The 14705-nt window shown below is 35.4% G+C and overlaps 1 protein-coding gene across 1 annotated transcript in view; it reads right to left on the bottom strand.

The window, feature by feature from the left end:
* The window catches only part of EEA1 (early endosome antigen 1), a 133958-nt gene that overhangs the window by 102631 nt on the left and 16622 nt on the right, over positions 1–14705 (bottom strand). Inside the window, exons 5-10 of the mRNA XM_014548335.1 lie at positions 7108–7162; positions 6945–7010; positions 3997–4036; positions 3008–3121; positions 2267–2388; positions 1083–1238 (exon numbers count right to left, since the gene is read on the bottom strand). Of these exons, the coding sequence (XP_014403821.1) occupies positions 1083–1238; positions 2267–2388; positions 3008–3121; positions 3997–4036; positions 6945–7010; positions 7108–7162 (553 nt within the window). The remainder of the gene's footprint in view (positions 1–1082; positions 1239–2266; positions 2389–3007; positions 3122–3996; positions 4037–6944; positions 7011–7107; positions 7163–14705) is intronic.

Genomic DNA, 14705 nt, shown 5'->3' with positions numbered 1-14705 from the left:
CCCCCTGATGGGCCCTGCTCTGTGCGTGACAGGGGGTGGCACCGCAACCTCCCCATGGACCCTGTGAGTAGTGTGACAGGGGGTGGTGCCCCAATCGGCCCTACCCTGAGCGTGACTGAGGGTGGCATTGCAACCTCCCGATCCGCCCTCTGTGCATGATGGGGCGGCGCCCCAACTTCCCAATCGGCCCTGCTCTGAGCCTGACCAGGGGCTGCACCTAGGGATTGGGCCTGCCCTCTGCCACCCGGGAGCAGGCCTAAGCCAGCAGGTCGTTATCTCCCGAGGGGTCCCAGACTGCGAGAGGGCACAGGCCGGGCTGGGGGAACCCCTCCCCCTGCCCCCCGAGTGCACAAATTTTTGTGCACCGGGCCCCTAGTATCTCTTATAATATAGCAAAAGGCTTAAAGGCTGGTACTTTTACACAAATACATTTGTTATATATCCTAGAGCTTATCACATGCTAACATAATTATATAAGGGATTTACAGGCCAAGGTCATGTCATGTTTAAGAAATGATAGAAGGAACTGAGAATGTTTATCCTGGAAGAGAAAAAACTCAGAGTAAATATGAACAGCCTTTGAATATCTCATGAGGAAAAGAGGATTAATTCCTGAGAACTGGACCCAGTGCATGTAAATTACATGGAAATGAATGTCAACTCAATGGAATGGCTGACTTATGAAGAAATATGAACCTCTACACCATCTAGCAAGAGTTGTATATTACTTCTCAGAAATGCTTCTTTACCCCTACCTAATTGAAATAAACTCAATTACCACTTACTGACTAGCCAGGAGCAAATTTAACTTTAAATATCATCTCTACACAATATATATCATTTATTAAATTGCACATTACACTTTTATGCAAACATTCTTCTCCAAATGCCTAGCTAAATAAAGCAGAGACAAAATAGTGACTCTCGGACCATATTGACTATATACCAATATTACTCAGAGAAAATTAAAGAAATGAAATACTGTTTTGATAGGTCACTCAGAAAAATCTCAAATCCTGGCTTCTTTTAACAGTATAAACAAGTTAATGTCAATCACATTTAAGTACACTGAACTTCATTACCTCTGAGTTAGCATAATCTGCTTGTAATTTTTTGCACTCATCTTTGAGTTTTTCAGATTCTCTCTCACGTTCCAAGGTCATGTTATCCATTAGTGTCTGAACTTGGACCAGTTCTTTCTTTAGCACAGCAACATCTTCTATACCAGGTCTTTGAAGCTGCGAAGCAACAACACATGTTAATTAAAAATTACAGTGAAAAACTAAAATTATAAACATTTTCAATGGTTCTACTACAAAGAAATCAAAATGAAAACAATCTTCAATATCAATTACTGAACTCCAAACATTAAACACTGATTTCTTCCCCACAGCAAGCCTCTTCTCTTCTTTAATAGCATTACCACTCAAGGTGCAAAATACCAAATTCACAATTATCTGCATTTCTTTATTTGCTTTCTTTGCCTTTACAAACTACACTCATTGATAACAATCACTTGACAAATGTTTACATTCCTTCATTTTCTATCTTATAAAAATGAAGGAGCAGATGTAAGCATAATTAGGATTTGTTACAGACTGAATATAGTTGATTCATTCATTCACATAGTTACTGAGTGCTAAATAAAGAACAGAAAGGAGTCAAGAACAGATCCAAGGTTGTTAAGCCTAAGGAAGAGTGGTGAAGATGTACAATACCAAAGACAGAAATATAGTTAGGAGGAATATGAGGACTTGATGTTATACTTATTGAATTTTTTTTATTTATCTTTATTGTTGAGAGTATTACAGATGTTCTCAATTTTCTCCCATTGGCCCCCTCCACCCCGTTCCATCCCCACTCTAGGCCTTCACCACACTACTATCTGTGTCCATGGGCTATATATATTTATTGAATTTGAAATGAAAGCTAGAAATGCAACTAGAAATGTCCTAAAAGTAGGTGGATAAAACTAAAGAGCAAGGGAAGGTCAGGATCAGAGATATGCAGATATGGAAAATACAAAAAAGATGATAGAAACAACAAAAATGTTAAAGGTAATAAATTATGTATCATAAAATTCCATTTTGATTTAAAAAATCATATCTAGAATATAGGAAAGAGGTAGAAGAACTATCGGGAATTTTTTTATTTCCTCCATTTTACCGTACTCAAGCTACTTTTAAATATTTTTCATCAGAACAGGTATTTCATTTGAATTTAGAAGATTATAAAGGTACACTCTAATAAATGGTTTGTAAATTACCAGTTCAGTCTTTAGGTCTTGAATTATAGTTCCCTCTTTGTTTAATTCTTCTGTCAGATGTGACGCTTTTTGTTCAGCAGCTTCTCGAAGACTCCTTTCTTCATCGTATTTTGACTTTATATCTAATTAAAGACAGTTAAATATATATATATTAGTTTCATGACATTAATTCTAAGGAAGAACAGTTTTATAAATTCCTGTAGTATCTATATATTACTTAATTTAAATCCACTGTCCTTAGATAACCATAAATATGTAATAAAAGTATACTGCTGATTACATTAAATAACAAACTTAAAATAATAAAAAGTTTTTGCATATATAAGTACTCTACTAAATAGAATTTTAGTGTATATTTAATCACATATAATAGTTAACCTTAAAGCATGTAGTTAAAAAAATAATAATATATGTAACTGATAGTATAACCATAGGTTAAATTTATACTGTTATTTAACATCTTCAAAATGTTATTTGTTAACCTTTAAGATACCCCAAAAGAAAATTCATCTTCTCTAAAATTCAAGAAGAATTTTATAGAGAAAATAAGTCCTCTGAAGGAAGTAGGTGGGATGACAAACAAAATAATTTATATAGTAATTCTGTTATTAAATTCCAATAATCACCACCATAGTCATAATAAATACTTTATCACTAAAATACAATGTTTATTTCTAGGATGTATTATGACAAAAGGAAATGAAACTGATGTGTTAGTTAAAAAATTCTTAATCAATTTACCTGCAATTTCAGTGGCAAGTTGTGCTGCTTTCTGTTCAAATAAGTCTTTCATTTGTTTAATATTAAAATTTTCTGTTTGAGCTTCTTCTAATTGTTGTTCCAAAGAGTGAAGTTCTACAGAAAAGTATAGTATTTACTCACATATAATGTTAATTACAGTTGCTAAATTTTAATTACTTATATCATAATCATTGCAGTAAAGACAATTAACATGTCTATTACCAATTACCAGTATCTTCATATTTTAAGAATTAAGCATATCTGTCTCATTTAAGACACAAGTCATAGTTTATAAATATGTAAAATAAATGAAAGAACTATTTAGCATCACACCCAAATAATCTACAAATACTTGCTTAAAAATTATTTTGATTTCATATTTCATAGTTATTTTTCTATATCTGTCAACTGACTAAAAAGGAATATATTCTGCTTCTCTGATAAAATTTGTAATAATGTGAAATGAAATGAGAAATGGTTTAAGGAAAAAAATCAAGATCTTCAGTAAAATAATTGATTAAAAATATGCAGGCAATTGCTAATGTTTCATTCTCATAAAGAAAAGAGATTTCAAAGGGAAATTAAATACAGAAGAAAACCTCAAAAATAATTTTGATTATTCACTGAGCACTCCTCCAGTTATAGTCAGTTACAAAGATGCTAGTTTCATCATTTTCTTTTAAGAGAAAAAGAGTACATCACTCTTTGATTAATAGATTTAACTTTTTATTAAATAACCATATTGATTGATGTAATATTCCAGAAATTTGTAACTTCAGAATATAATGAACTAAGAAAATACTAAGATTTTTTACTAAATTGTTTAATTATAAAGTTCACAGGTCTATTACTATTATCCTCACTATTTTAGAGCAATTAAAATATAACCACAAAACAAAATTCATATAGCAGACATAAGAAAAAATAAAAAAATAAAAAAGAAGGATGAGAAAAAAGAGAAACAAAATATCTGCTTTAAGTAAAGTTACCTGCTGATGAATCAGCCACCAATCCATCAGGTTTAGACACCTCAATGAAAAAAAAAAGACATAAACAAATTAATTTAAAAAGAAAATAATACTGTTACAATTGCCAATGCTTAAAAAAAATCTCTGAAAGCCACATTCAGTCAGGAAAGTAAGAACATATTGATGAAAATTAAATTTTGACCTGCTCACATTCTTCCAGATCTCTAAGGTAATAATACTAGGCACACTGGCATAATAATTAACTGTCACTCACTGGTTCTAAGAATGTTTTTATGTTGACCTGTAAGAAATTACTGTAGTATGTGTCTTGCAATAGATTGCATCTTAAATTCCATAAATTCAGTAATAAATATAAATTATTCCAATAAATAAATAAATATAATACAATTGTAAATCAAGTAATTCAGCAGGCAAGATTCAATACTATAATATTTGAAAATTTACATTAGATAAATATGCCATGGAACTATCATTACTAAAAAATTTGGCTTTAAAAGCATAAATTTTTAATTCAAGATCATAAATCGTTTTTAAAAGCAGAAATAAAGAACATATTCCATAAGGTTTAATTTATCACATGCATTAGGAACAAAATAATATACTTCCTTGTTATTATTGTCATAGTCTAAAGAATTATACACATATGATAGAGTTTGTTTAATAAAGTATCTCATAGTATATCTGATTCTTTTTCCATCCATTGATTTGGACATTATGATTGCTAAGAATCATCAATATTTCAAATACATTTCCCCACAAAAGTAAATCCCCTAACAGGTCAATTTACACCTTGCACTGTAGAGAATTTATTTATTAAATGTAAAATAGTCTTCTCAAATGTAATTAACAACTTCCTCTCTAAGATAATTCAGCCCATGTTTGATTAGGTCTTAATAGCATCCATGTAACAGATGAGTAATCTATAAATATTTTAGATTATAAAAATACCTCTTTAATACAATCTCAGTTATAGAGGCTGAATAGTAAAAAGACTGATATTGTGTTGTTCACTTATTTGTTTTTGTCTTTTCTAGCCCAAATGACAATTTTGGGTGAAAAAAACTAAAAGGCAAAAAGACTGAGAGTCACAATATGCTAAGATAATGTTCAAAGGGATCACCAATCCTATATAATAAAAGGCTAATATGCAAAACAACCAAACGGTAGAACAACCGAACAACTGGTCGCTATGACGTGTGCTGACCACCAGGGGGCGCATGCAGAACATGGTGGGCGTGGGCAGCAGGTGGCAGAGTGTGGAACAAGGTGGGCCTCAGGCCGCAGCGGGATGGTGGAGGTGAGTGAGGGTGCCAAACTAAGGCGGGACACCGGTCACTGTCATCAGGATGAGCCTCTGGTGGTTACTGAAAATTCTTTGCTCTCAGCACTCGCACCTGCTGCTGGTGCTGGCCCCACTCACACCTGCTGCTGGCCCTGGAGCCACCGCTCGCACCCGCTGCCGGGGCCCAGTGCCAGCCCTGATCGCTTGGCGCGGTCAGCCGGTGAAAGTGGCAGCTGCCGGCCCTGATCGCCCCTAAGGGTTTCTTCATCTTCCCCTGCTCCTGAGGGGCGATCGGGCAGCTGCTCACACCCACTGACAGCACCGGCCCCGCTCGCACCCGCTGCTGGCACTGGCCCCAACTGCTCCATTAGCGGGTGCGAGTGGGGCCAGCACCGTCAGCGAGTGGGAGCAGTGGCAGCAGAAGCGGGGCTGCGGGCAGAGAGAGGACCCGGGGCCGCTATGGGAGGGGCCGGGCGAGGGTGCGGAGGATGGGCCGAGACCCGCCTCTGTGCCCACTGCAACCTCGCGGCCCACAGTTCCTTTCAAGGTGCACGAATTCATGCACTGGGCTCCTACTTACTTTATAAAACATTAGAACTACTATTGAAGGGTATTCATTTTATTCTTACAAGTGAAAACTATAGCCCTCACTGGTTTGCTCAGTGGATAGAGCGTCAGTCTGCGGACCAAAGGGTCCTGGGTTCAATTCTGGTCAAGGGCACGTACCTTGGTTGCAGGCTCCTCCCCAGCCCAGGCCTTGGCTTGGTTAGGGGGCATGCAGGAGGCAACCAATCGATGTACCAGTATCTCTCTCACATCGATATTTCTATCTTTCCCTCTCTTTTCCACTCTCTCTAAAAATCAATGGAAAAATATCCTCGGGTGAGGATTAAAAAAAACAACAAAAATAAATGAAAACTATATATGGATTTGACAAAATTCATTATTCCACAATTCTTTATGCAATTTATGTAATTTTACTTTAAAAGTCAATATAATTTTTGTAAAATCATAATTGGTTAAGATATTTACTTAGAAAATATACTAAACTATGAAGAATCTAGATAACAAAAAAATCTCACTCAGAGATAACTACTTTTGATAACACAGTGATTTTCTTGTTTTTCTATATATTATTTTTATGTAAAGTCATATAATATTTACATGTGTTTATGTATATGCACACATATATATATTTTATTCTGTTTTTTGAAACCTAACAGTAATACAAGTTCTCCCACGTTTTCAAACAACTTTCACTATAACAGTTAATAACAGTTCTTTCCCTACCAAAAGACATTTTAGTCATTTCCAACTTGTCACAATCACAAATGCTTTGAAGAGTTTCACTGCTGTTTGAACCTACATTTTTAAACCATTTTGGTACATTGTTAGAATACAATAATGTAGCCTAATATTAAAAAAAATCCACAGGTAACTGATTTTTAATGGCGCAACTTTAAGAAGTTACCTCTTAGATTCCCATACACTTGTTTGCATTCATTAGAATTACAAAAGGTATACACTGTAGGCTATCAAACACAGGAAACAAATTAGTAAATTGTTTATATCAAACCACTTGCTTATAAAAAATGTGCTATGCTTAATTTTCAACAATGACAATAATCAACTAATAAACACACTTCAAGCATTTAAAAACAATTACTTGCTGCTGCAGCCCTTGAAATTTTTCTAATTCTTTCTTTAATTCTTCTGAGTACCATTTTTCTTCCTAAAAGGGAAAAAAAAAGATTTTTAATTAGCAAATTTTAAAAGATTTACTATCTGAAACACTGAAAATAAACTAACATAATAATTTATATTCTTACCTTAAGTGAAGCCTGTAGGTCTTGGACCTCTTGTCTAAGTAGTGTTACATCATCTCTAAACATATTAGGGAGGGAGGGAGAATTAATAATGTTCGTCCATGAACAAACTACTCTCTTAACAAATCATGGCTAGTGTCTGTATATTAATATTCTAGTTCTCTCAATTTAAAAAAATAAAAACTCTTATAAATTTTATGTACAGTGGCATATATATAAAACCCTAAGGAAAATAATTTTATTCCTAAAGTTCATTGTTTGTACATGGAAAAATACTTTATCATGGAAAGAATGATATAACTGAAATCCAAGTGGCTAAGCCAGAAACAAGATATCTCCCATTAATTTACCAACAATAAGAATCAATGTTTTCCTATTGCAGTTAGTATAAAATCTAAACTCATTAACAAGGACTATAAAATCTGCACCATCTAGTCCTTGCTTTATCGCTCTCCCCCTCATTCACTTAGCTCTAGCAACATTGACTGATATGCTCTTTCCTCTGGAACCTTCTCACATTGTTATCCCCACCTAAGAGTCAGTATGACAAAGAATGGTAAGCCAAAGACCATTCTTGTCCCTAATGCAGGAGAGATTCCATGATAAAATACTTTTGGTATCACCCTTCCGGATGTTTGGACGTATCATCCATTGTTGGATTGTAAATAGCAAAAAAAAGGAACTCTCCTTGTTCCTTGCCACTATTAATGGTTGCCATGGTAGAAGACACAAGAATTGAAATGAGTTCATTAGGAATCCTCAAATGAATTGATTTTGGTATAAAAGGAATAGAACAGGATCATTTCTAATGAGAAGATCAAGTCCACACAGCACAAGCACTGTTAGCAAGGTAAAAGATGATGAAACATATTGGTGGGAGAATTCTGATCTAGAATGAGGGCAGAGATAGAGAATAAAAAGAGTCAGCTTGATCTGTGAAATAGGGTTAATAGTAGGGGGGGGGGAGGAAATTGCCAACTAAGAGAAATGTAAAAGATGGAGAAATAAGTCCTCTACCTTTCATAGACATTCATATGTAAGGAATTCATTCATTACTCAACAGATATTTGTGGCCTTTTCCAAACTCTCAAGTTGTTCAGTCTAATGGGGAAAATGAACATGTAAAGAAGAGTAATAGACTATCACTAGCTCTATGATAGAAATAAAAACTATTTAGTAATCTATTTAGTATCTTCCAACTCTATGTATAAACTAGAAGGATGAAGAAAGGAAATAATAAAACCATACTTAAATGTCAAATCTCGGAGGGAAGGCCGGGATGGGTGAATGGATGGGAAGAGATTAACCAAAGAACTTGTATGTGTATATACATAACCCATGGACACAGACAATAGTGTGGTGAAGGCTTGGGGAAGGGGCAGGAGTGGGCTAGAAGGGGTCAATGGGATAAAAGGGGGGACATCTATAATACTTTCAACAATAAAGATTAAAAAAAATTAATGAAGCCCGGTTTGTGTGACTCAGTGGTTGAGCATGGATCCATGCACCAGGAGGTTGCCGTTTCTATTCCCAGTTAGGGCACATGCCCACATTGTGGGCTCGATCCCCCGTAGGGGATGTGCAGGAGGCAGCCGATCAATGATTCTCTCTCATCATTGATGTTTCTATCTCTCTCTCCCTCTCCCTTTCTCTCTGAAATCAATAAAAATATTTTTAAAAATTAATGAAATTCTAAGGAAAATAATTCCAATTGAACCTCTAACTTGGTTGGTTCACTTCAATTAATCTTTTTTAAAAGCCACTTTAATAATTTTGTGAAAGTAATTTGCCTACAATAGAAAATATTCTGAAATGCATAACATAATAACTTAAGATATTTACAAAAGACAATTGGCAACATCTATTAAAATTTTAATGGGAAACATTGTCCAAAAATTCCACTTCTAGAAATTTCCCTTACAGGTGTGATTTTCAACCAGTATGCTACAAAAATTTTTACATTTAATAACTGACCTTTTTTTCCCCTAGATTGTCCAAAAAAAAAATGACAACAGCCAACACAATAATAGCCATCTGATGTGAATTAATCAAAATTATACCTATTTTTGTCAGATTGGCAAAAAAATATATTTGTGTGTGTGCCGCAGAATTTTAGTAATTACTTCATGCATGCCATGAGATAAAAAAGGTTGAAAATTGCTGCTTTACAAATATACTCAAACATATACAAACGATACATTCACAAGGACATATATCACATTGTTTGTAATTGCAAAACACTGGAAATACCCTAACTGCTCATCAATAGGAGAATGATAAAATTCCTAGCTATCATTAAGAAGAATGAAACAGCTTTACCTGCACTGATATAAAACAATTCATAACATACACAGAGAAATAAAAAGTGCAGGACATTGTCAAACTGCTCTTTTATGTAATTACAGATATTTACATATTTTATATGTACACAGATGTAATCATATGCATATATATGTATAGACTATTCTGAAGGTATATGCAAAAACTAATAAACAGTAAGAGGCTAGAGCAGCCGTGGGCAAACTACGGCCCGCGGGCCGGATCCGACCCGTTTGAAATGAATAAAACTAAAAAAAAAAAAGACCGTACCCTTTTATGTAATGATGTTTACTTTGAATTTATATTAGTTCACACAAACACTCCATCCATGCTTTTGTTCCGGCCCTCCGGTCCAGTTTAAGAACCCATTGTGGCCCTCGAATCAAAAAGTTTGCCCACCCCTGGGCTAGAGGAAGATGTGACAAGGATTCCATTTTTACCAAATCACTTTTTGAATCATTTGAATTTTGCACTCGGTATATGCTATCTGTACATACATTTTAAAAATCTGGTCCCCCTAAAAGTACTAATGCATCAGGTTTCAAATATGTGACTAGTGTTAATAGAATTCACATGTAAACTGATTGAGAGCTTTGAAACAAAAGTTTTCATGACCCACCCAAATCATGTGGGCTTTTGATCTAAAAGACAAATATCCATAGTCACATGTAATCCACTGTGTTAGTGAGGGGCAGGATGTAGATATTAGAAACTGGAAAGATGTATAAAAATGAGAAGAGCAGATATAGTAAGAGATAAACCTGGGAAAGTATGTACTAACTATTCCAGAAGCAATGAGAAACTAGTGAAAGTTACTACTTAGATAAACAGCAATCAAATTAGCATTTTAAGATTATTACCCTGGAAGTAATATAGAGTTCATTGGAGTGGTACAAGAGTAAAGGCAGAAAGTTAACTATAAATACTGAAAAACATATTTTTGAGTGAGAGATGATGAAGCCTAAAACTGAAGCACTGAAGATGGAAAAGGTTATGAAAGCTGTTAAGGAAACAGATTGTTTTTCAATTTTTCAATTACAGTTGACATACAATATTATATTAGTTTCAGATTTATAATATAGTGATTAGACATTTATATATCTTATAAAGTGATCACCCCAATAAGTCTAATACCCCTAATGGAGACAGAATTAAATAGACTTTATGACAGATCAGATAGGGAAGCCGAGGCAGGTGTGTAAAAATAAGCAAATCCAATTTTCTGGTTTTAGAAACTAACTGGGTGGAAAGATAATGTTGCCATTTACCAGAAAAAGTAAATAATGAGTACGTATAAAAGGAAATATAATGAACCCTGTTTAAAAAATGTAAATAGTGAGATGTTACAGTGGTTCTCAACCTTCTGGCCCTTTAAATATAGTTCCTCATGTTGTGACCCAACCATAAAATTATTTTCGTTGCTACCTCATAACTGTAATGTTGCTACTGTTATGAATCATAATGTAAATATCTGATATGCAGGATGGTCTTAGGCGACCCCTGTGAAAGGGTCGTTCGACCGCCAAAGGGGTCGCGACCCACAGGTTGAGAACCGCTGGTCTAAGAGAAGATACTTAGTAGGCATTTTGAGAAATAATTCTAGGTTGGAGATGTGCAGTATTTTTCTGTGTATAAGACGCTACTTTTTTCTAAAACCATTAATACTGAAAATCAAGGGCTTCTTATACACAGATGTCAGCCGAGGAGGGAGTCCCGCAGGTGCATAGCTGCCCACACCTTGTCAAACGGCTTCCTCCAATCACAAGCCTTATTATTACTGACGTCAGCTGATGCTATAATTGGAGGTGGAGGTGGAGAATGCACAGATGCAACAGGGACCAGAGCATTCTGAGTCCATAAAGATGTCAAAAAATAACAAGATACTAAATACCGGTAAGTGATTGTCTTACTCTGCAAAATTCTAACTGAATGTAATCAGCTATACAAAAGAGCATGGAAATAGAGCTGCAGAGAGACAATTTGGACCTCCTCCCACTGAGTGTATAAACAGACAGTGGAGAAAACAGGAAGAACAATTCCTTAAGATACCAAAAAAGAAGGCCTTAAGAGAATAAGCAGCAAAATAGACAAAATTGGAGCAGAGGCTTAAGACTTGGATTATGGAGCAGCGCCAGAGTGGCTTATGTGTGTCAATCAAGCTTATTCAAAGTCAGGCAAAAATACTTGCAAGCAAAATGAACATTGTTGATTTTACAGGAAAGGCAAAATTGTGCTTCAATTTCATGAGGAGAGAAGGGTTGGCCATGAGAATGCGAACAAAGTTAGCTGACGAAATGCCACCCGTTTATGAGGATGATCTCACATATACAATAGAAGTGATACAATAGAAGTTGAAGAAATTGATATTCTGGAACTAATAGCAATCAAGGAGAGAGCAGTGATGCAACAGAGGCTGAATAAAGTGATATGCTGAATAAAGCGATATGCTGCATAATGTTTACATACTGGTATGTACACATTTCCTGTGGTAATTACTAAATAAAAATGATTTCTGCTTTATGTTTAAAATACTGATTTCTTAATTTTGGGTTGGAAAAGTGAGGGGGCATCTTATACATAAGGGCATCTTATCCACAGAAAAATTCGGTAGTTTAGGAGGAAGTCACAATGTGGATATAGAGCAAGAAGAGCTCACAAAACAGAGCAAGAAAAATAATCACATTGGGATGTCAGCAAAGCCAAATTTTGCAGAGATTATGGTAGATAGTTACAAAGATGGCTGCCATCAAATTCTTCCCTTCATATTTGCAGAAGCTGTTTCTCCATTCACAGAGTTTACTTCTTAGCCTCTTAAATCTGAGCTAGCCTTCAGATTCCAGAGTAATCCTGTGGCTACTTTGACCAATAGAATGTGGGATAAGTGAGGCCCTGACACTTCTGAATCCAGGCCTGAAGAAAATTGGCAGCTTCTGGTTATTGCCTCTTGGAATGCTCTTTCTCAGAACACAACTGCTGGTCTATAAATCCAAGCAGCCACATGAAGAAGCCCATAAGAAGAACTAAGGCCTCTGACATATAGCCCCAGCTCAGCTTTCAACCAGCAGCCCACACCAACTTCCAGCAATGAATTTATGGCCATTTGGACCTTTTGGGCTTCCCAGCACCCCAATCTACATCACTTAAAGCAGAAGAACCATCCAGTCAACCCACAGAATCATAGTAATAAACTTTATAATTTTAAATCACTAAATTTTGGGTGAATTTTACAAGGTTATAGAGAACCAAAACAGAAGTCAACATTCTGGAGGGGTTCAGAACAGACCTCCCCAAGAAGTGCTACTTTTGCATGGGGATTACTTTGAGCCGAAGGCAATGGAGGTCCTACGGGCTCAAGAGAAACTTTAGCTTTCCTTTAAAAAAATTTAAATTGAGGCCTTGCCCACAATAAGAGTAAGAGTTACCAGCAAAAATAACTTTTTAGAACCTAGGGCAGGGCAACTTCTAATTACTCAACATCTGCTCTTTTCATCCTGGGAATGACCTTCCTCCCCTCGGAAACTGTAAGGCACCTTATCTCATTTGTAGCTCAGAATGTCATATATACCTCATTTTACTTTCTATCTATGAATCTCTTACATATGTGGGATATCTAACTCTCTTGTGTAGATAGGTAATTAAATTTGGTTATTTTCTCTTGTTAATCTGTCTCAAGTCAATTTAATAATTATTAGACCAGGCAAAAGAACCTAGGAAGGTAAAGAAAAATGTATTCCGCTTGCACAATAAGAACTGAAAATAATCCAGGATACTCTTGGTCTTTGAAGGAGCAGTTTCAGGAGAATGGTAGGGCAAAATCCAGGGCTTGATGAGTTAAAAGTTGAATGAAAGTTAAGAAGCAAAAATGAGGATAAACTGTGGATACTTTTATGTTGAAAGTTCATATACTGAGCACTAAGTCATACCTGAAAAAGCAACTCTGTTAAATTGATATCAAATATAAAAATATTTATAATTTGGCCCTAGCTGGGTGGCTCAGTTGGTTAGAGCTTCTTCCCATACATCAAAAGGTTGTGAGTTTGATTCCCATTCAGGGCACATACCTAGGTTGTATATTCAATCACCGGTCAAGGCGGGAGGCAACAGATCAATGTTTCTCTGTCACATCAATGCTTTGCGCTCTCTCTCTCTCTCTCCCCCCTCCCTTCCTCTCTCTCTAAAAATCAATAAAAGGCTTTAAAAATTTATAATGTGCTTTAAGTACATATTTTATATCTATTTCCTAACAAATGACCAAAGAAATGTACCCAAAATTATTGGCTCACACATAAAAATACTGAACAGCATTACCAGCAAGTAAAGGGAAGATTCATACTTCCCAAAAGCAGTGGTTTTCCCAGACATTTTAATAAGTTAAAACAGTCATATTTTATAGTTCTACATTATCAACCACAGTTATGTGATCATAATGTTTTTCCTTTATGTGGTATTCTTTGTTATAGCAGATTAAGCAAGAGGCATCTTTTTTTTTTTTTTAAGAAAAGCATGAAGAAAAATTATTTTACAAGTAGAATGAAATCAAGCTATCTTCCTTATGGGGGTATAAGACAAGAGTTCTTACCAATAGCAAAAGAAAAGCAGTTATATTGTTGAATACTGTCTTAAGTAATTCTATTTTAGTTTAATTTAATTCTTAAAATGGTCAGGCAAAATTGGCAAGAAGCAGAATGTATATGTATGTGTGTGCTTACTGCTGTATTGATAATTATAAAAAAAATTTTTTAAGTAATTCTTGACTAAATTTATTATTTTAACAACTTGCTATAAAATCTTCTAAACAAAGCATATCATTCTTTATTAAATAGAATATGCTAAATATAATTTTTTTAAAAATATATTTTATTGATTTTTTACAGAGAGGAAGGGAGAGGGATAGAGAGTTAGAAACATCGATGAGCGAGAAACATCGATCAGCTGCCTCCTGCACACCCCCTACTGGGGATGTGCCCGCAACCAAGGTACATGCCCTTGACCGGAATTGAACCCGGGACCCTTTGGTCCGAAGGCCGACGCTCTATCCACTGAGCCAAACCAGTCAGGGCTAGAATATGCTAAATATAATTTAGCCTTCTTTTGGTAACATAACCTTCATTAAAAACATAACTTCTGGGAACCAAGATGGAGGCATAGGTTAACGCCGGAGTTTGCTGCCTCGAACAACCACTTCAAAAATACAACTAAAAGACAGAACGGACATCATCCAGAACCACAGGAAGGCTGGCTGAGTGGAAGTTCTACAACTAGGAGGAAAGAGGAAACCATAC

The sequence above is a fragment of the Myotis brandtii genome, unplaced genomic scaffold, assembly GCF_000412655.1.
Source record: "Myotis brandtii unplaced genomic scaffold, ASM41265v1 scaffold504, whole genome shotgun sequence".
Taxonomy (NCBI): Eukaryota; Metazoa; Chordata; class Mammalia; order Chiroptera; family Vespertilionidae; genus Myotis; species Myotis brandtii.
This window is presented reverse-complemented; position numbering and strand designations above follow the sequence as displayed.